The sequence below is a fragment of the Radiomyces spectabilis genome (assembly GCF_025331425.1).
Source record: "Radiomyces spectabilis strain NRRL 2753 chromosome Unknown BYT42scaffold_11, whole genome shotgun sequence".
Classification (NCBI taxonomy): Eukaryota; Fungi; Mucoromycota; class Mucoromycetes; order Mucorales; family Radiomycetaceae; genus Radiomyces; species Radiomyces spectabilis.
Window position 1 is genome coordinate 1032922 of NW_026251936.1, and position 19033 is coordinate 1051954.

A 19033-nucleotide genomic window follows, 5' to 3' on the forward strand; every position below is an offset into this window, starting at 1 on the left:
TGTCCAATTTTTATTTTCAGTTGCTCAACCAACAGACGCCGGGTCACAGGGCCATGAAGCAAACAATCGATAGTCCGATAAAAAAGACGGATTCAGGTGTAAACCCGATCGAGCCCAAAACATACCTAGTCGTAACCGTAGACATTCTTGAAACAGACTGGTGACCGAACTGGGTGTATAAAGGCCCAGTCGCACATGACGCACAAACGCATAAAAATTGCAAACAGCTACCAGACGATCACGGCAAGCCCGATCAATCATGTGCCAATCCTGATCTTGTTCACGTAAACGACACCGGTAAGTTTGATCTGTCAATAGACTTGCACACAGATAGCATTGGTCCGATATTGAACTGGAAGCGTGACGACGTAAAAGAGACCAGCGACTGGGACCTTCTTCGGACGATGCCATTTTCCTCAGTGGTTCGTTCCCTGGTACAGACGTCAGAGGAATCGGTTCAATGGGACAAGGCCGGTGGAGAAGAGCATCAACGATTCGTCGCAAGGACCAGTGCGAAAAGCCTCTAAGGCAGGGTTCAATATCCTGATCGTAACAGAGCTTGAGAAAAGGCAGTCGATGAAGTTGTGACAGTGACACTTCGGATGCATTGGCGAGAAAGTCTTGAAACAAAGCCAATGCCCTTTTATCGATCTGCAGTTTTTGAGTGGGCACGTCGCTGACTTGTTGATCTAACGACAAGGAAGCGAATCGATCTCGAATTTCTGCCAGCTGTTCTCGTTCATCGGCCAGTTCCTGTTGAACACCCACAAATGCTTTCCGCAACTTTTCCAACCTTGATTCGGTTTCCATGCGAATTCGTCGTTCCTTTTTCACCATTTCGTTGGCTCGCTCAAACAGTTGCCGTGACAAATCCTCCAATTCATGTTCAATCTGGGCTTTGGCATGTTCAGCGGCCGCCAATCGCTCGATGTGTCGCAGGCACTTTTTATTGAGAATAGCGAGATCTTGTTTGAGTGTGCGAATCTCGACGGCTTGAGCGGTTAACTGCGATTCCAAATGAGGAGACAAAAGAGCTGCCGCCGACAATTCCGTCGAGGAAGCTATCGAACTCGACAAGGACGAGGCGGATCGGCAGGACAAAATACATGCAGGTGCAGGCTTATCAAGCGTGGCTGGTACTTTCAAATAATCCGTTGCATGTAAGCTTGTAAAACGATTCTTCTTACTGCCGGGTTTATAGGCATGGTCAATGGTCATTGTAGGATAAAAAGAAAAAAAGGTGAAATCATCAATCACCACCTGAAATTTTGTTCTCTCTATTTTTTTTTTCTCTGTTGGCAGAAAATACAATAAGTATACAAACAGCCGGAATGGAAATCACAGAGAACTGACGCCAAACACAATCATCCCGAGCCTGTTGACCTCTTTATCATCATTATCACAACAACAACAAAAACAAAAATAAAAACAAGATCATACAGAAAATAAAAAAGTATGAATTCATATAAAGAAAAATAGAGGATGATATTGTGAGGAATGATGATCGGAAAATTTTTTATGCAAGTTACTACTACCACTACTATCAAATTTATTTACAAAGTCTTTCCTTCACCCAACCATACTTGCATCTTGTTGATTTGATCCAACACAGAGCAACGCGCGGTACCACCAGGGGCATTACGGTTTTCAATGCTGGTTTCGAAACTCCACACGCTAGCCACATCATCACCAAACGAAGGATGCAGCGACTTGAAGTCGTCGATACTCAGTTCGTGCATAGACACATTGCGATCTTCGGCCATCTTGACGGCCGCACCCGAGATGTGATGAGTTTCACGGAAGGGCACACCTTTGCGCACGAGGTATTCGGCCAGATCCGTTGCAAGCATGTCAGCACTCAAGCTAGCGCGCATCTTTTCGGGGAAAATATTCATGGTGCTTAGGACACCGGCTGTGATTTGGAGCGAACCGGATAAAGTATCCACGGCATCAAACATGGGCTCCTTATCTTCCTGCAAATCCTTGTTGTATGTACTGGGAATACCCTTGTAAGTCATCATGAAGCCAGACATCTACCAGCCGAAAAAAAAAGGTCAATCACAGATCCAACAGAGTGAGGTGGATTTCATGATCAAGCTTACATTGCCAAAGACACGACCGCATTTGCCACGTAATAACTCCAAGCTGTCAGGATTCTTCTTCTGAGGCATGAGACTGGAACCGGTACTGTAAGCATCAGCCAATTTCACGAAACCGAATTCACCGCTCGAGTAGATGATGAGATCTTCAGCAATACGAGAAATATGGGTCATGGTCAAACTGGCCCAGAATAAGAATTCAGCCACGAAGTCACGATCGCTGACGGCGTAAAGCGAGTTGTGAATAATGCCACGGAAACCGAGTTCCTGAGCCAAGAAATCGCGATCAATGTTGAATGCATGGCCAGCCAGTGCACCGGAACCGAGAGGTAATACGTTAATACGTTCAATCAATTGGCTCAAACGTTCAGCATCCGCTTGCCATAACCATGCGTAAGACATCAAAAAGTGAGACCATCGGATAGGTTGTGCTCTCTATTTGGAAATAGAATGTCATCAGTATGACTGCACCAGCTGCTTATATTTTTTTGCCCCTCTCCTTTCCCTCCATCTCGTCCTAGTCTACCTGAAGATGTGTGTAGCCAGGAATGAGGACATCGATTTCCTTCTCCGCGCGGGCCGTGATGACGGCAATCAATTCTTTGAGATGGGCCAAGATCTTGGATGCTTCTTCACGAAGCCAGATACGCATGTCTGTAGCGACCTGATCATTACGGGAACGACCTGTGTGGAGTTTGCCAGCCAAGGGACCGATCAATTCGCCCAAACGACGTTCATTGGCGGTGTGGATATCTTCATCACCCGGCTTCAGTTCAAAAGCGCCGGCTTCCCATTCCTTCATCACGTTCTCCAAACCGGCGACCAGTTCATCGCGCTCTTGTTCAGAAATGATACCGTTCTTGGCCAAAGCCTTGCTGTAAGCCATACTGCCAATAAGATCAGCAGCATACATGCGCTTGTCAAAGTGAATCGAAGCGTTGAAAGCATCCATCAGAGGATCCACCGCACCAGTGAATCGACCACCCCAGAGTTTCTTAGGACCTGCACTCATGCTTGATATAGTAATGGAGATGAAAAAGGAAAAAAGATGAAGGAGAGAAAAAAAAAAGATAGCAGCGTTCGATAGCACCTGTCATTATAAGTAGACTCGCGGGGATTCAATTTCTAGTTTGTTTCGAGAATGACTCACAGTTGGTGCACTCAACCTATCCATGGAAGAACCCTTTTTCAAAGTCAGTCTTCAATGAACCCGATCCCGATGAAACCGAAAGTAAACATGTAAATAACAAGGATCAACATCCAGAGACATGAGAATGAAAAAACACCAAAAGTTACAAACTATTTAGTCATGGTTGATGATGCCAGTGTTGCGGTGGCAAGTATGACCAATCAACGAAAGCCTGCAACCTCTGCTGTGTTTGTTCATTTTATCTGTGTCCGTTTCCCCACATCATCCAACCGACAATAGACAAGATAAAGTTCAACCGATCCGTGATGGTCGCCATTAATCATAAAAAAAATTGAACGCGTTTATTGCCCAATGCACTTTTCGTGTTTTTGATATTTTGGGTTGATGATGGGGGGTTGTTGTACAGTTTCCCGTATGCTGTCTGTTCTGGCGGGAGGACATCGGCCAGGTATTCTCGTCACCGGACATGAAATTTTGTTTTTCCTACTTCCCTCTACGATTTAATCGAACATGTCCAGGTCAACCGGCATTTCAAGCACCGGCGTTTCTAATTCTCGCCAGTTTTCGTTGCTCTTGAGGGAAAAGTTCATCATATCCTTCACATAATCTCGATAAATCGATGATATAAACGCTTGCTGTTTGTGCACGTAGATGATTTCCGACCATGTACAAAATCGTTGAAACACACGCCGTTCACGTTGTTCCTTCATTTCCCGTTCATCCTGTACACGTATACATATCAATGTTTACAGTGACAACTGGATTTTCTGCCAACATCTCACTTACCATCTGAACCGCTTCTTCGAGCTTATTCACTTCGGCCTCCATCCCTGGTACGCCTTTGATTTGGTTGATTCTTGTGCGATGTTTGGTGATACGTTTGGACAACGACTCAATTTGATCTCCTGATAGACTACTGCGACGTTCATCCATATCCTGCGATGGAATGTGAGAACTCCCACCGCCAATGCATGCAAAATATATCCCGCTCTTCAACTTACTCTGAACGATACCAGCAGATCACGAAATCGCTTCAGATTCTCCAATACGCCATCCGCCGCAATGTTCACCTGATTATCCAAGATATTGCTTTCACGCTGCATGTGCTTGGCCACCTTTTCGTATCCCTTGACGATCTGTTGGCAGTTGCCACATTCCGAGGCGTGGTATCGATGTTCGGCTTCTGCTAAAGAACTAGAGCTCTCACGTCAATAATGCATACGATAGCCTGACGCGCCATGACGCCATCTTACTTTAAGGATATACTGAAACGGACAAAATCGGTTGCTTGGCCATGCATCCGACGTATCATACGTTCCATAATCAGGCACAAATTGATGTAATGATCGATGGCAGCTGACGCTCTCTTCCGCGCTTTCTCTATCAGGTCATCCAGGTTCTCGGGGGTTAAGCGAGCCAGTTCCTCGATGTTGTGATGTCCTCGTCGAAATTCGTCGTCTAAAGAGGGCGGATTCTGTTTTCGCCACGCTGCCAATTCCTAACCTTCATGAGCTTCTTTGTTCTTCTCTCTGTGAACCCCTTGGGGGAAAAACGGGCTGATCTCCAACAAAAACACCTACCGATGGTTCAGACAGAAATTTTGCTACAACCTCATCTTTGCGTAGAACGGGATGACGAACAATGGCATTGATGAACCGGGATAGCCCCTTACGTCGTTTTTCCAAAAAGGCCGCATCTCCTACACAAATATATGACATCAGACATTCTGCGCAATGACATGGATCATTTCAAAAAGTCCACTTCTTGACATACGTCCTCCCAACTTTTTAGGCGGCAAATTAGCCAAAGATCGAAGCGGATATCGGCGCAGAAGGACTTCCTGAAGCCACCAGAAATCGCTGAATCGCCGTAAAACAATGGAGGATCGCTTTTGGCTTTCTACGATGTAATTAACATGCTTGAATATGAATCCTTCTCTCTCGGGAGCAATGGTGACTTTGATTTCTTCAAGCTGTTTGAACCAGTTGCGCGTGTCCAGACGTTTTTTATCATGTTGTTCAGTGACAGGTGCAGTGTGTTTCTTTGTCATTCCAGTATTTGCATCGATGCCATTGGGTTTGGTATCATGTAAAGGCGAGACGGGAGACGTCACGGCTGGATGCGGATCCGGTGCTTGTCGTCGAGATAATTTGGCATGATCTGTCAATACTGTGGGTTTTTCGGTATCGTAAAAAGTCGGTTCTAAATTAATCGCTACAAATGGAAAACGATCCTTGGTATAAATACAAAAAGCGTTTCGAAAAGTAAAGGGTTGGTTGGACTTTTTTTTTTTAATTTCACACTTACAGTCTCGATGTTTGTAGAGATAAGGCAAGGAAATTGCTGGAGAAAAGAATGAGTTGAACAATTCAGGATGTGGCTTTTCAAGCTGATGGTTCTGACTTACGTATATTTTGCTGAGCGCATGCCATTAGTGCCAGCGCTCCATAAAATTCGGGCCGTGTTACATCAGACGCACTGTTGGGCACCACAAGTTGCATAATCTACATCATGATTGAATAAAAAACCGACTTGGCAGCATTTTCGCGTGACCTCGTGTGCTTAATTGACAAACTACCTTTTCCACGTCAATAGCTGAAAGACGGCCTTTGTTCAGCGTTTTATGCAGGGATGCTAACGACACGCGGCCCGAGCGCTGGCTGGAAGAAAATAAACTGCTGTAACTATCTGGCAACCGTACCCCGTCTATCGCAACAAGCAGAAGAATCAATAAACAATCGGTCTGTTATCACTATTTATATCGTGTCAAGTGAGCTTACTCAGAGTATTGGCTGCTGTGAGGTAATCACTGGCGTCGTCGCTCATGGTCACGGTGTGGGCGGTTCGAGTAATATTGGGCGAGTTAAAAGTTCGTTCCATCTCAGCCAAAGGATCCGCTGCGCCCAAACTTCCCCACGGATCTTCCTCATACTGAGATGCATACATGGACGAATCGATAGGTCGAGTGGTATTCAAAATGGAAGAGGTGTGATTTCCGACGTCGAAAATGGAGCTCGACAAAGGATCATCTTCGTTCAGCATGCTCATGGGTTAAAATAACAGCGGTGAAAAATTAGGACGTATCTCTTTTATAAGTACAAAGAACAGAGAGGGAAAAAGGAAACAAGGAAAAATAAGAAGAAGTAAAGGGAAACGAAAAGAAATCAAGAAATCCTTTATATGCAATTATCCCAAGGGAGAAGGGCACAAAGATTATAGAGACACTGGAGAGAGAGAGAGAGAAAAAAAAAAGTCGGAGAAAAATGTCCACTTTTTTAAATCCCGTTAACGCATCATCCCATGGACCCTTTCCCTTTTCCTCTTGATCAAGTAAGCGAGCGCATGGCCATCCCACCTTTCAGTATACTAAAATAACTACTTCATGGATGTTTTTTGCTTATTTTTCCTTCGGATAAAATCGATCTTTGCTTCCAAGCCTTCATTCATGGGTTCGGAACTGGTGCTTGCTTCATCTAATGCAACACAATAAGAATCACGGTCATGACAATGGGCTCGTGAAGCATCTTCTGATCAGGCCAGCTTACCGAAAAATTGATCAATCGCTTGTTGGACGGGTTTCATAAGATTCAGTACATCGACAATAGGCGTAATAACATCCACCATATCTTCCACAAACTCTATCGAGTAAGGAGGTTGGGCCATTCGTAACACCTACAATTTTTTTCATCTATAGCGTGAGCTTGCCATTTTGAAAAAAAAAAAAAAAAAAAAAAAAAAGATCGACCCCACCCCCATCGCACAAGAAAAAAACTGACCTTATTCACGAAATGAACAATCAAGCTGTCATCTAATTCGCGACCTACGCCTTTCATAAAGTTCATAACCGGTTTTGTATAATGAAGCTGCACGAGATACAGCAATCGGTCGATCCATGATTTTTGCAACGCCATCTAGCCAACCGCTGAGTTTAGTTTTTCGCCAGCTGCCACTTAATTTCCTCCATTGTGCCTACATGAATTTCGGGTGCGAAATTTTGATATTGGTGTGATAAGCAATTTTTGATGGTCTCGAACACGAATGATTGCTGCAACGGGTGGCGATGGGCAATTTCGTCTAGTAAAAGATGGGGGATGGGCGTCTCACTGGTTCGAAAGTAGGTTTCGAAATATTGTGTGTGAATAGCAATATGTTCGATCCACAGCAAGATGACCATGGAAGCAATAGGTAACCTATCATCAACTATTCAGCATTTTCGACATGTCACTGATACAAGCGAGCCCGCATTTACTAACCTAATTGCGCTGAGAATGGTACTCATAGCACCCGTAAAATTGGCTCCCTTCGTATTATCATCTTTGAGTGCTTTGTGCAACTCTTTCAATATATTGCTAACACGAGAGACTTCGGCATTTTGATGCTACAGATTTCCTAAGTCCCCAATTCCAACATATTTCTTTTTCATTAATGAGCCTACCTCGCTGGGACTGGCATCTTTGACGCAGACGGCGTAGGCGATAAGGAATATGGTTTTCTCAACGATGTCGGGCTTGAGTATAGGGCCCGAATTTGGAATGTAAACCGCCTTCAGAAGGATATCTACAGTAATAGGATAATTAGTGACAGTTAATTACACTATATACAGTACGATGAAGACCGCTCTTACAGATAAGGTCGAAATCACAGATAAAGTGGGCGGGCGGAGGATTAGGGGATGTGTACAATTTATAAAGCTAACAAAATCGAATCACGTCAGCAAGGTTGTCCCAGTGCATGATCTGTTTCATTTGATCTTACCGTCATAATATCTCCCGGTGTTACTTGCCGAGTACCATGAATAGCTTTCAATGAACCTGACAACTGCAAGGGGGCGTTCATCGTATATACGCGTAGTATCTCTACAAACGCATTTCTACAAAGACGCGAAAAAAAAAATTAATCATCGAAGTGCCATTTTTTCTTTAATTATCTTGCCCTGCAGGGATAGATGACTTACTGGCCTCTTCGGATCGCTGCTTTTTCCAGTTCCTTTGACAATCTCATCAATGGTAAACCTTGATAATTTTCACGAATCTTTTGAATCAGGATCTGGGCGTATAAGTATGTTTCTTCTCGTTCGCAGCAGATTCTCTATTCGAAACGGTTAGAACCACTCCATTAACACGTAATATTCGGGTAATAGGCTGTACCACTAGATCAGGCAATTGTTCATCGAATGTAAGATCATCTTGCTGCACCAACTTGGACAGTGTATCGCCCAGAATGATGTTATATATTTTAATGTAGGTAGATGCCGTCTTTAAGTTTGCAATTTCGTCGGAATAACCTGCCTCCACAATGCGCTGTGAACGGGACATCGATCAGTTCGACATGCAAATCCAACGCCAAAACATTCATTGATAATGGACTTACCAAAACAGCAAAGTTGAGGAACGAGCAGCGAGGATATTGCTCAATAAGTTCATAAATGGTTTGTCGCCAATGAGGGTCCTGGATAATCGTGTCCAACCATTCAGGTGCAACCTGATTCTAAATTATGCACGACAAAATTGATTAGAGAACAATAAGACACAAAGGGCTTCTCGATTCACTCGAGCTGAAAAAAGAAAGGCGTACTTCTGAATTCATAAAAAGAGCGTCGCAGCGTTTAGGATCGAATCGTTCTTTGAGCATTTCTCTAATAGCGTCTCGCATGATCGTTTGACTCTGAAGACCGATGGAGTTGGCGGCTTGAGCGGTGATATTGCACATGGAAGGCAGACCAATGTACGATTCGGACAAGGCACTGACAGCGTCCATGGGCGTTCCACCTAGACGCAAATATTCTGAAAGCGCATCGACATAGATATTCTGCTCCAGAATGGCATCTGCAAGATCAAGGTCAGAACACTCCCGAAAGGTGAACGGTTCATAGCGATCGGTTACCTGGCTGAGACAATTCCCGTAATTTTTCGGTTTTCAACTGCTCTGACTATTGAATTGTCAAACTTCTTTTTTCAATGAGGTACATGCAAAGAGTAGAACTCACCATGATTTTGTGCGTTCTATGTGAAATTTGAAAGAAGCGCTCAAAAGAGACACACTGGAAAAAATCCAGGAAATCAGTCACACGAGAGCTCCTCTGCCTGAGCATAAGAATCGATTGCAGGGTCCGACTAATTTCATTCTGCTTTAGACTTCCCTACTTTCCAATGCGGTTATACGAGCTTCCCACGAGACCACCGTAAGCAAAATTAGGACGCTCTGTTGTATCATGGAAGCATGCATTCTCTTACAAGTATTTTAATTAGACTTGGTGAACGTGAATGCACGACCGAATTAGCTCGACTATTGGAAACCTCACCAAGAATTGCCATATTACTGAATAGTATTGCTGCTCTTAACAAGGGAGCTTTGCGTCGAGGTATTACTTGCCGCTCATGCGCTGGAACTCAACAACAGGCAAGTCGATAGTTCAACTGGTACGAGAGTAGTGCGCTTATCATATTTGAATAGACCCGGATGGGTTATTACGATGGCAACTACAAAAGGTAAAATGGATTGCCACATGCGGACCAATGCCATTGACAAACTAACATTGATGAAAAAAAAGGGTGGTTATCTGTTGTGAGAATATCCGGTCTCGGGAAGATTTGGAAGAAACGGTCATACACGAACTCGTTCATGCTTTTGATGCGACTCGGAAGGGCAAATTTAACAGCATATGTCATTTGATTGCCTGTGGCGAAGTCCGGGCAAGTGCGCTTGCTCAATGTGTCAATATCAAGTCAAAAGATAAAAAACGGGAGTGTATTCTCAGAGACGCTATACGTTCGACGCAACAACACTGTGGGTCCGCGGCCGAAGCCATTGTTCGTGAAGTCTATGAAGGTTGTCTCAAGGATTACGCCCCATTCTCCTCCAACGCATCCTGATGATGACGGTGACTATATGAAAATTTCTTAACCGACTATTGGTGGAAAACCGATCAAGATCTAAGCTACCTATAACCGAGATCCTTGGTCTTGAGAAGCATCGAACACGGTCTTGGACGATAAAAGGTCATTGATGGCGCTGCCCTTGTATCCAAATTCTGACAAGATCTCAATCGTATGTTGACCGGAAGTGAGGAATGGGGATGATGTGTCGTCTAGTTGCACCGGTCGCGCGGGCGTCCTGGACAGTATAGGCGCCGGAGAGGGAGGTGCTGCTTGACGTGGCCAATGGTGTCTAGGCAGGTCGTTGGTCTCATCATCGGCAACGCGTTTATTGAAGTGAATAACCGGTGTAACGCAAGCATCGGTACCATCAAAAACCCGGGTCCATTCTGCCTGTGTTTTGGATGCGAACACTGCGGCCAAAGTCTTTTTCATTTTGGGCCATTCATCACTATCCATTTGGTGCGGGAGCGATTCGGGATCCAATCCTAGTCCCTTTAACAACGCAGCGTAGAATGGTGGCTCAATGGCACCCCTACATAGAATTAAAAAACTTAGCGTTGTTCTGCTGCGGTAAAACATTGATGCATAATTGTTTTACGACCGCCAATTAAAAAGATAAAAAACACCTACACTGCCATGTATTCTCCATCCTTTGTCTTGTATACTTCATAAAAATGAGCGCCTCCATCCAACATGTTAGAGCCACGTGGTCCTTCCCACAACAGCCCATGTTTCTGCATCAGGTACGGAAACGTCGTGAGATAAGCGGTGCCTGCTGTCTTTAGTTTTTTTTTTTTTTTTTTTTTTTGGATGGGGTTCAGTCCTTTTTATGGTCACATGCAAATGTGTTACAAGCTTACGAGATTCGCGTCCAGGACTTGTCCTTTGCCCGTTTTGGTACGGCTGAAAAGCGCCATCAGTACACCCAATGCACACATCAGACCACCTCCGGCGAAATCCGCTGTGAAAATATAGTATGAGAATTACAGTCATTAATCACTGCTGTTTCATTTTTTTTAATACCAAGGACATTCATGGGGAAAAAAGGTGGCTGATCGTGTCTGCCCATCATCTGTTGATGAAGAACGGTGTGAGACTCCTTTTTTCATCATCTTTCGCGAAAGCTCTTACACTCAGGACACCGGCAATGGCGAGATAGTTGATATCATGACCTGCAGCTGCTGATGCAGACCCTTGCTGTCCAAATCCGCTGAGCCGCGCATACACAAGACGCGGATTTTTCTTTAAGAGGTCAGTAGGCCCCAAACCCAGTTTCTCCATGACACCGGGGCGGAAAGGGTCCAGCAACACATCAGCTTGGAGCAGCATGGCACGAAGTATCTCTACAGCGGCAGGTTTCTTCAGGTCCAAGGCAATGGACCGTTTATTACTGTGATGATTGTATTCAATATTTCTGGAAATATCTATGGCAACAAAGATGAAAGATTACCGTGCCAAGATATCAGTGCTGTGTGTGTGTGGACGATCGACACGGATAACGTTGGCGCCAAAGTCAGATAGAATCATGCCTGCAAAGGGACAGGGAGCTAAACCTGCTAGTTCAAACACAACAATTCCTGCCAATGGTACTTGTGTCATATGGAAAGAGAGAAAAAATAAAAAGGAAACAATGCAAAATGGTCCGATGTGGACGAGAGATCTTTTTGATGTGTGGACTCGTGACAGTCGTTTGTCGGCTTAATTTGTGCAACTGAAACCCAATTAACGAGGAAAAAAAAACGTTTCCCCTTCTTTTCTCCTCGTCATGGCTGAAAGACAAAGCAAGGCACTCCAAGTTCGTCATGAGCGCATGCTCAACGAATTGTCGAAACTACCGGGCAATGAGTTCTGTGCCGATTGTCGAGCTAAAAGTGAGTGTTCGGCTTGTCTTCTACTGTAACTTGTAACCAACCCTCCGCTATTCGACATTGTATAGATCCTCGATGGATATCATATACTTTGGGCATCTTTCTTTGTATTCGATGCGCGGGGATTCATCGAAAGATGGGCACCCACATCTCCCGAGTGAAATCCATGACCATGGACACCTGGACTGCCGATCAAATCGAGGTAAGATGACTTCTTTTCTTCATATAGAGTCCTCATGGCTGCAACTCACTCACACTTCCCGATCCATTCTAGATGCTACGCAAGGCAGGTGGGAACAATCAGGTCAACAGCAAAGTGAATCCGCATCCCGAAAAGCATCCTTTGCCATTCGCCGACGAAGGAGAACAGTAAGTTTCTATATCAGTTCAATCGTGATGAAGTGACCATCATCATCTAATCCCATCATCGTCTGGTCAATAGTAGCATGGAAAAGTATATTCGCAGTAAATGGGAGAAACGTTTATTCATGGAAGAACCGGCGCTTGTAAGTGAAAGAATAGATACATGCAGCAAAAAATAAGAGAGCTGATGATGATCATTATCATACTCATAGCCGCCAAGATCGAATACTTTGGAAGTGCGAAGCAATGTCCATGATATCCCCAAACGATCGTCGTCCGTTCCTGTGATTTTTCGAGACAAAGACCGTGGCTATGCCGACGGTTTGAGCAAGCTTCGAGAAATGGGTTTCGTAGACACCGAGCGCAACCAGCAAGTGTTGATGCAAACCCAAGGCGATGTGGCCGCGGCCGTGCAAGTGTTGTCACGCACCTCCACAACAAATCGGACAAACTCAGCCGAGCATTTAACAGATGAGCAGAAAATGGCCCACTTGTGTGGCATGGGATTTTCAGATATCGCGTCGATTCGTGATGCGCTTCGTCGTTCAGCCGGTAATGTCGAAGTGGCTGCCAGTCTCTTACAGGATGCGCAGAAAAAGCCTGCCATCACTGGGTCTGCGGAGAACATGTTTTCTGTTGCTGCTCCTGCTCCCCCTTCACGAGAGCTTGCTGGCCGAGCTCAGACAATCTCCGAACGGCAATCGGCTGTTTTAGCAGGCGCTAAAACGGCCAACCTCTTGGATGTGGATACACCACCGGCAGGTGGTCCTCAAACGTCGTTTTATGCTGCACCGTCATCGGGCAATGGGCTGTCCCCTGCTAATCCGTTCACTTCGATGCAACCCAATCCACCTCAATTTCAAGCACAGCCATTAACGCAGCAACCAATGTCTGGATTTTTCAACAATCCACCCAATTCATCTTCGCTCAGCCTTCAGCCGCAATTCACAGGCGTTCAGCCTTTGTACAACCTTCAACCAACAATTCATGTCACTGGTTCCAACCCGTTCTCGCAGTTGACGCCCACTGTCTCGGCCCCGGCAGCGGCCAATCTATTCACCTCGTCACCGTTCCACGCAGCATCCCAACCGTTGACATCCTTGCCACAGCAACAGGTACCGCCACCATCACAACAACAGCCATTATCTTCGTCTCCCTTTTCGTTCACTTCACAGCCATTACACACCGGTGCCTCCTATTCTCCTGCTATGGGATCGCAAGCACCACCGCCGGCTCAGCAAGCATACCCATTCCATTCCCCTCAGCCTGCGTCTCACAGTCCTGCGGCGGGTTTTAATAGTAATTTTGCGGCCGTGCCTGGATTCCCTACGGCGAATAATTCAAGTAACAATCCGTGGGCCACTGGATCCTTTTTTTAGAAAAATAAAACAAAATAGGACGTTTGACCAAATTTGGGCTTCACTCTCCTTTTCTTTCAATTTTTTTCCCTTCTTTTTTTTTGCGTCCGTTTTACCGTCCAGCTGCTTCATGTCGAACCCAATAGTAGATACTGCTGAATACTTTGCTCAGAAAAAAGCTCAGCTGAGGCACTCCGCTATCCATCCGAGATCTTCAGCATGCGGTCATCCTAGAGCTCATCTTGACCCTGACTTCGGATCGGGTGCCGACCATCATCACGCCATATCTTCATCTGCATCCGCCGCCCAAGATGCACGTTCATTGCCTACCGTAACGCCTCGGCGAGATGACTCGCTCTTTGATCCTCGTGCTCAGTGGAACCGCGTGGTCAGTCGATTGTCGTTCCTGGCTCCCGAACCGCCCACCCGCGAAGATTCCTTGTATAGTGACGATTTTTCCGACGAAGAAGCAGATACCGTTGACCATGATACCTTTGAATTGATGCGTAGTGCGGCTCGAGAGAATCGGCTCCGAGCTCGATTTTACAATACGCACGCTGCCTATGATTATGATGACGACGACGAGCGGTTACCTTCTGCGGCTGACATGAACCAGGATCCCGATAGCTCCAATGAAAGTGCAGACGAAAATTACTTTGCACATCCATTTCCGGCCCGTCGACCGAGCGCATCACCACGAACCGCCCTGGAAACCATTCGATACGCCGATGCTCCGCCATCGTCTAGCCAACCACATGAAGCATCCAGTGAACCAAACATTGATAAGCAGGCCCGGCGTCAATGGACTAAAACACTGGATAAGATCCGTTTAATTTCCAACATACAATCATTTCCTCAGTCTCCTCGCGATATCCCACCAGCAAACACCAATGCTCTGGCGCCTTACTACCCTCCTGCTTTCGAACCCATATTTATTGCCCTTTCTTCGGACGAATATGGGCGTAAATTGGTAAGATGAACCAATAACCTTCGAACGTGGTACAATCAACAATTATTTGACCTGATGTGCTCTTGTATGTTCCAATTCGTAGCCGCCTATTCTCTTGCAATGTCTTTCTGTAAGTGAGAAAAAGGAAAATCATACATGGCATTTTTCGCTGATGGATATACAACCATTAGGTCTCTGTCACCGATTCCGAGTTCCTGACCAATGGTGTCAACCAATGGGTGTTTCGGATTGAACTGCAGTATGGCGATGTCAAATGGGTGATTCGACGTACCATTGCCGATTTCGTGGCGCTGCATTATACCCTCAAATTTAAATCCAGCCTGTCAGATTACGCGCCTGCCCCGCCGAGTTTCCCAAACCAACTTCAAAGTTTGATCAGTTCTGCCAAAACAACCATTGGTTTAGATCGAGAAGAAGAGGAAACCTATGAATCGGATGGAGAAAAGAAGGAAACCGTGCTGAAACGCCGCTTGGCATTGACAAACTACCTCCGAGAGTTATTACAGCGCGCTCACATGATGATTAGTTACGACGTTTGCGAGTTTTTGGAACTTTCGGCAATCAGTATGGCTCAGGACATGGGTTGGAAAGGCAAAGAAGGATTTTTGCAGCATCGTACAAATTATCTCGTCCCTCGATTTTGCGGATTTTGGAGCTCTCATCGTTGGAACACCGAATGGATCATCCTTCGCGACTCGTAAGTCTCGGTCGACTGACAACCAACCACATTTTGTTTCTTATGCTGTTTGATTGTCTTTTTTTTTTTGCAAGTTATATTGCTTTTTGTCAAGATATCGCATCCACCGCACCAACCGATGTGATGCTCTTTGATAAAGGATTCAGTATCACGACCACCGAGCCTAGTCTCCTAGGCACTTACCATCTTACCTGTTCAAACCAGTTCCGTCGCATCGAAATCAAAGGCGGAAAGCGCGAAATGGATGAATGGCTAGAAGGTCTTAAAAAGGTACAAAGCGAAAGTCCGTGGGTCAAGAACCATCGATTCGGATCGTTTGCTCCTATACGTCACCACAGCAAGGTTAAATGGTTTGTCGATGCAGAAAGTATGTCTTGGAATGTCTCTGTAGCCTTCATTATAATTAGTTCTTATATTTTCCTCCTAACAGACCATTTCAATGCTGTTGCTGAAGCCATTCTTGCCGCCAAATCAGAGATTTACATTGCAGATTGGTGGCTGTCACCAGAATTGGTAAGTTCATACAAGAGATGTAGATACCGGTATACCACCACTCACGTATCTGGTTCAGTATCTGCGTCGACCACCAGAAGAAAATGAAGATTTTCGGCTAGATCGTCTCTTGCAACGAAAAGCGCGAGAAGGCGTCATGATTTATATCGTTGTGTACAAAGAAATGGCTCTGGCTCTGACCATCAATTCCGCACACACAAAATCCTGGCTACAAAACCTTCATCCCAACATTATTGGTACATGTCACATGCAGAACCTCATATCCAAACCTGGCCTTCATGCTTATCTTTACTCTAGTGCAACGTCATCCTGACCATCGATCCATTGACAATACTGTGCTTTTTTGGTCCCATCACGAGGTAACTGCCCTGAAATACGAACAACAGCATCTAAAAGTGCTGACAAGCAATTCTAGAAAATTGTGGTGGTGGATAACCGTCTGGCATTCATTGGTGGCCTTGATCTATGCTTTGGGTAAATGTTTCTGTTTCCAATTCCTTGGAACGGTATTTTAATGCAGCCTTTAGTCGATATGATACACATGCCCACTCCCTCACAGACTACCCTGCTGTTGGCCATGAAAAGGAAATTTTCCCCGGTCAAGACTATTCCAACCCTCGTGCCAAAGATTTTGTAGACGGTAAGAACAAAAGACGTATTCGGTATTGAAATGTCATCCTCATCGAATGGTTCCAGTGGCCAAGTACGATCTTACTCTGGTCGATCGTACTGTCATACCGCGCATGCCGTGGCATGATGTGACGTTGGCAGTGGTAAGTAACAGCACCATGCATGTCGGGTTCGCATTTGGCTTAAACAAATATGTTTACGTTTGAAGGTCGGTCCTATTGCTCGAGATATTTCGCGCCACTTTATTCAGCGCTGGAACTTCCTAAAATCAAGCAAGAGTATGCATCGATCGTCTGTTCCGTTTTTAATGCCAAAGGGGGAATATGTTGCGGCCAGAGATGAAAGCAAGTTCATGGGAACCTGTCGCGTCCAGTTACTACGAAGTTCAGCCCAATGGAGTTCGGGTATCGAGCGAGAGGTAGGCAGAAAGACGATCGGTGAATGACTTGTTTTTGGTTATGATACTCATCCAAGTTTGGCAGCATTCTATCTACAATGCTTACATGGAATGTATCACACAGGCGAAACATTATGTCTATATTGAAAACCAATTCTTCAGTAAGTATTCGTGTACGGCATGACTGATGGTATACAGACGTTTAACGGCAACTGTTCTCAGTCAGCGCGACGAATCAGGACAAAGTTCTTCGTAATAAGATTGCCCAAGCCATGGTCGAACGTATTAAGCGCGCTCATGAAAAAGGCGAAAAGTTCCGCATCTTTATTCTAATCCCCTTGATTCCCGCATTTGAAGGTGATCTGGCCTCGAGCGAATCGTCATCGGCAAGGTAGGCATGGAAATGATGAAACAATTTGGCACGATTTAATCTGTGGCGACCTCTAGAGCGGTCATGCATTTCCAATACATCTCTATTTCACGCGGAGGCAATTCGATCATGGAAAAATTACGAGAAGCGGGTATTGAGCCGTCCGATTACATCAGCTGGTACAGTCTGCGAAACTGGGGCAAGTTGGTCCCTCCGCGCAGACGTGACAGTGCTACGCAAACCAAAGACGAGGACCCCCAGCAACAGTCTCCTTTTGATGATGAAGCTCGAGCCGCAGAAGATCTGGCTTCGTTGTCGGATGCTTCCGTTGACGCCAACGAAGTGTCTGAGGAATCTCGAAAATCTACCGATCCAACCTTTAACACCAATGATGAACGAGATAATTTTGTGAGCGAAATTTTGTATATTCACGATAAATTGATGATTGTGGACGATCGAATCGTGCTGATGGGATCAGGTAAGCAGCAAACACTCAACCGAATTATGCTGTAAAATTGCAACAGTACTAACATGGACACTTCACAGCGAATATCAATGATCGGTAAATCTTTCTACTGTACAGCTTACCATGCATAATTTAACCATACTTGGTTGCTTTAGTTCACAATTAGGTAATCGCGATTCAGAAATTGCCATGCTAGTGGAAGATACGGAAATGATTCCATCCCTGATAGACGGAAAAGAGGTGAACTTGAACTTTTTTCCTAGGCTGCCAACCTTGACTTACATTGTGGATTTCTAGTGCAAAGTGGCCAAATTTGCTTACACCTTACGAATGCAATTGTGGAAAGAGCATCTTGGCCTCTTAAATTTTGAAGACTGGTCCGAGTTGCTACCTGCTAGACACAGTTATGCCAGCGAAGAGTCTGTGATCAATAGCTATATTAGCCAGTCAATGGGAGATCATTTACGTCCCATTAGCGTTTCCAACGAGGAGGATATTCGTCGATGTGAGAATGAAGAACCTGTACGCATGATCGATCGAGCAAGTCGAACACGCAGTTTTTACGATACCTTTAGAGCGGTACCGCATGTGAGCCGGCGAGGGGATACGGCGGCACTGGATCCATTGTCGGATCATTTTTATAACCATGTGTGGCGCAAGACCGCCGAATACAATACCTTGACCTACCGAGAAATCTTCCGATGCGTCCCTGATGATACAGTGCACACCTACGAACAGCACCGCAAATTCGTTCCTGATCCTAGTAAAATACCCCAGGGACACGTCGCCAATACCGAACTTTCTACTTTGGAAATTCGCGAAAAACTGGAAAGCATACGCGGACATCTTGTCCAATTCCCCCATGATTACCTCAAAGATGAAAACATGGTGGGCGGTAATCTGCTTGAAACTGTGACACCCATGATCATCTTTACATAAACTTACCATTCTATATAATAATAAATTTTATATCCATTATTATTTATTCCCTCTCATTCGTATATGCAGAGAATCCCACGTCCGCTTGACGTGAACGTTATGGATAAACAGAGCAATCACAATATCCGTATACAGTATCCAAATTCCAAGATAAATGTCTTTCGAGTCAAGCTCTCGTCACTGCAACTGGTGGGTCCACTTTAAAATGATATTAACATGCTGATTTTTACCATAAAACCTCAACCCAAAGAATATTATTTATCAAATTAAAACCGTGCAAATGAATGAAGGCACTGTAGAATAAAAATAAAGCTTTATTTTCAATTGATGGTCAA

General features: G+C 45.0%; 8 protein-coding genes across 8 annotated transcripts; 3 read left to right on the forward strand and 5 right to left on the reverse strand.

The window, feature by feature from the left end:
- Window positions 1–24: 24 nt before the first annotated feature.
- Window positions 25–1218, reverse strand: BYT42DRAFT_616776 (uncharacterized protein; the record flags this gene model as incomplete). The annotated part of the gene is made up of 1 exon (XM_051572111.1): window positions 25–1218. One exon carries the CDS (start codon window positions 1216–1218, stop codon window positions 25–27), a length of 1194 nt encoding a protein of 397 aa, XP_051420710.1.
- Window positions 1219–1352: 134 nt separating this feature from the next.
- BYT42DRAFT_581231 (argininosuccinate lyase) lies at window positions 1353–3210 on the reverse strand. The gene is made up of 3 exons (XM_051569594.1): window positions 2626–3210; window positions 2103–2534; window positions 1353–2033 (listed from the first exon to the last, which is right to left on the reverse strand). Exons 1-3 carry the CDS (start codon window positions 3109–3111, stop codon window positions 1554–1556), a joined length of 1398 nt encoding a protein of 465 aa, XP_051420711.1. The 5' UTR covers window positions 3112–3210; the 3' UTR covers window positions 1353–1553.
- Window positions 3211–3435: 225 nt separating this feature from the next.
- On the reverse strand, window positions 3436–6484 carry BYT42DRAFT_581235 (uncharacterized protein). Its single transcript, XM_051569595.1, has 10 exons — window positions 6030–6484; window positions 5828–5955; window positions 5657–5753; window positions 5557–5592; window positions 5023–5463; window positions 4830–4948; window positions 4503–4747; window positions 4251–4443; window positions 4036–4185; window positions 3436–3971 (listed from the first exon to the last, which is right to left on the reverse strand). The coding sequence occupies exons 1-10, from the start codon at window positions 6295–6297 to the stop codon at window positions 3750–3752; spliced, it is 1899 nt and encodes a 632-aa protein (XP_051420712.1). The 5' UTR covers window positions 6298–6484; the 3' UTR covers window positions 3436–3749.
- BYT42DRAFT_78411 (TH1 protein) lies at window positions 6461–9568 on the reverse strand. Its single transcript, XM_051572832.1, has 15 exons — window positions 9483–9568; window positions 9236–9413; window positions 9133–9178; window positions 8824–9074; window positions 8620–8736; window positions 8397–8549; window positions 8204–8337; window positions 8005–8119; window positions 7874–7940; window positions 7685–7806; window positions 7503–7627; window positions 7223–7439; window positions 7026–7160; window positions 6795–6921; window positions 6461–6722 (listed from the first exon to the last, which is right to left on the reverse strand). Exons 2-15 carry the CDS (start codon window positions 9338–9340, stop codon window positions 6625–6627), a joined length of 1812 nt encoding a protein of 603 aa, XP_051420713.1. The 5' UTR covers window positions 9341–9413; window positions 9483–9568; the 3' UTR covers window positions 6461–6624.
- BYT42DRAFT_78605 (peptidase M76) lies at window positions 9224–10156 on the forward strand. Its single transcript, XM_051572833.1, has 4 exons — window positions 9224–9430; window positions 9498–9648; window positions 9703–9737; window positions 9800–10156. The coding sequence occupies exons 1-4, from the start codon at window positions 9399–9401 to the stop codon at window positions 10119–10121; spliced, it is 540 nt and encodes a 179-aa protein (XP_051420714.1). The 5' UTR covers window positions 9224–9398; the 3' UTR covers window positions 10122–10156.
- A 34-nt stretch (window positions 10157–10190) lies between these two features.
- On the reverse strand, window positions 10191–11726 carry BYT42DRAFT_501960 (CoA-transferase family III domain-containing protein; the record flags this gene model as incomplete). The annotated part of the gene is made up of 6 exons (XM_051564798.1): window positions 10191–10659; window positions 10758–10906; window positions 10988–11088; window positions 11151–11199; window positions 11259–11517; window positions 11578–11726. 6 exons carry the CDS (start codon window positions 11724–11726, stop codon window positions 10191–10193), a joined length of 1176 nt encoding a protein of 391 aa, XP_051420715.1.
- Window positions 11727–11815: 89 nt separating this feature from the next.
- BYT42DRAFT_581248 (uncharacterized protein) lies at window positions 11816–13865 on the forward strand. Its single transcript, XM_051569596.1, has 5 exons — window positions 11816–11998; window positions 12064–12197; window positions 12270–12364; window positions 12438–12501; window positions 12571–13865. Exons 1-5 carry the CDS (start codon window positions 11893–11895, stop codon window positions 13735–13737), a joined length of 1566 nt encoding a protein of 521 aa, XP_051420716.1. The 5' UTR covers window positions 11816–11892; the 3' UTR covers window positions 13738–13865.
- BYT42DRAFT_581253 (uncharacterized protein) lies at window positions 13748–18744 on the forward strand. Its single transcript, XM_051569597.1, has 17 exons — window positions 13748–14686; window positions 14769–14795; window positions 14857–15383; window positions 15458–15750; window positions 15814–15896; window positions 15955–16132; window positions 16194–16255; window positions 16312–16370; window positions 16424–16536; window positions 16593–16669; window positions 16735–16944; window positions 17009–17084; window positions 17146–17314; window positions 17371–17771; window positions 17840–17855; window positions 17915–17999; window positions 18057–18744. The coding sequence occupies exons 1-17, from the start codon at window positions 13847–13849 to the stop codon at window positions 18696–18698; spliced, it is 3858 nt and encodes a 1285-aa protein (XP_051420717.1). The 5' UTR covers window positions 13748–13846; the 3' UTR covers window positions 18699–18744.
- Window positions 18745–19033: the final 289 nt, after the last annotated feature.

What these genes read in the sequence shown, in the direction of transcription:
- BYT42DRAFT_581248 (XM_051569596.1), top strand. Translation starts at nt 11,893, where the DNA reads ATGGCTGAAAGACAAAGCAAGGCACTCCAAGTTCGTCATGAGCGCATG. An exon ending in TTCGCCGACGAAGGAGAACA is followed by an intron (nt 12,365 to 12,437) that starts GTAAGTTTCTAT and finishes TCTGGTCAATAG; the next exon opens with TAGCATGGAAAAGTATATTC. An exon ending in TCATGGAAGAACCGGCGCTT is followed by an intron (nt 12,502 to 12,570) that starts GTAAGTGAAAGA and finishes TCATACTCATAG; the next exon opens with CCGCCAAGATCGAATACTTT.
- BYT42DRAFT_581235 (XM_051569595.1), bottom strand. Translation starts at nt 6,297, where the DNA reads ATGAGCATGCTGAACGAAGATGATCCTTTGTCGAGCTCCATTTTCGAC. An exon ending in CACAGCAGCCAATACTCTGA is followed by an intron (nt 5,956 to 6,029) that starts GTAAGCTCACTT and finishes TTGTTGCGATAG; the next exon opens with ACGGGGTACGGTTGCCAGAT. An exon ending in AATTTCTGTCTGAACCATCG is followed by an intron (nt 4,748 to 4,829) that starts GTAGGTGTTTTT and finishes CATGAAGGTTAG; the next exon opens with GAATTGGCAGCGTGGCGAAA.
- BYT42DRAFT_78411 (XM_051572832.1), bottom strand. Translation starts at nt 9,340, where the DNA reads ATGCTCAGGCAGAGGAGCTCTCGTGTGACTGATTTCCTGGATTTTTTC. An exon ending in TCCTCAACTTTGCTGTTTTG is followed by an intron (nt 8,550 to 8,619) that starts GTAAGTCCATTA and finishes TCCCGTTCACAG; the next exon opens with CGCATTGTGGAGGCAGGTTA. An exon ending in AAGATGCCAGTCCCAGCGAG is followed by an intron (nt 7,628 to 7,684) that starts GTAGGCTCATTA and finishes GGAAATCTGTAG; the next exon opens with CATCAAAATGCCGAAGTCTC.
- BYT42DRAFT_581231 (XM_051569594.1), bottom strand. Translation starts at nt 3,111, where the DNA reads ATGAGTGCAGGTCCTAAGAAACTCTGGGGTGGTCGATTCACTGGTGCG. An exon ending in CTGGCTACACACATCTTCAG is followed by an intron (nt 2,535 to 2,625) that starts GTAGACTAGGAC and finishes ATTTCCAAATAG; the next exon opens with AGAGCACAACCTATCCGATG. An exon ending in GCGGTCGTGTCTTTGGCAAT is followed by an intron (nt 2,034 to 2,102) that starts GTAAGCTTGATC and finishes TTCGGCTGGTAG; the next exon opens with ATGTCTGGCTTCATGATGAC.
- BYT42DRAFT_78605 (XM_051572833.1), top strand. Translation starts at nt 9,399, where the DNA reads ATGCGGTTATACGAGCTTCCCACGAGACCACC. An exon ending in GAGCTTCCCACGAGACCACC is followed by an intron (nt 9,431 to 9,497) that starts GTAAGCAAAATT and finishes TATTTTAATTAG; the next exon opens with ACTTGGTGAACGTGAATGCA. An exon ending in TACGATGGCAACTACAAAAG is followed by an intron (nt 9,738 to 9,799) that starts GTAAAATGGATT and finishes ATGAAAAAAAAG; the next exon opens with GGTGGTTATCTGTTGTGAGA.
- BYT42DRAFT_581253 (XM_051569597.1), top strand. Translation starts at nt 13,847, where the DNA reads ATGTCGAACCCAATAGTAGATACTGCTGAATACTTTGCTCAGAAAAAA. An exon ending in TGCCAAAGATTTTGTAGACG is followed by an intron (nt 16,537 to 16,592) that starts GTAAGAACAAAA and finishes GAATGGTTCCAG; the next exon opens with TGGCCAAGTACGATCTTACT. An exon ending in TATTGAAAACCAATTCTTCA is followed by an intron (nt 17,085 to 17,145) that starts GTAAGTATTCGT and finishes AACTGTTCTCAG; the next exon opens with TCAGCGCGACGAATCAGGAC.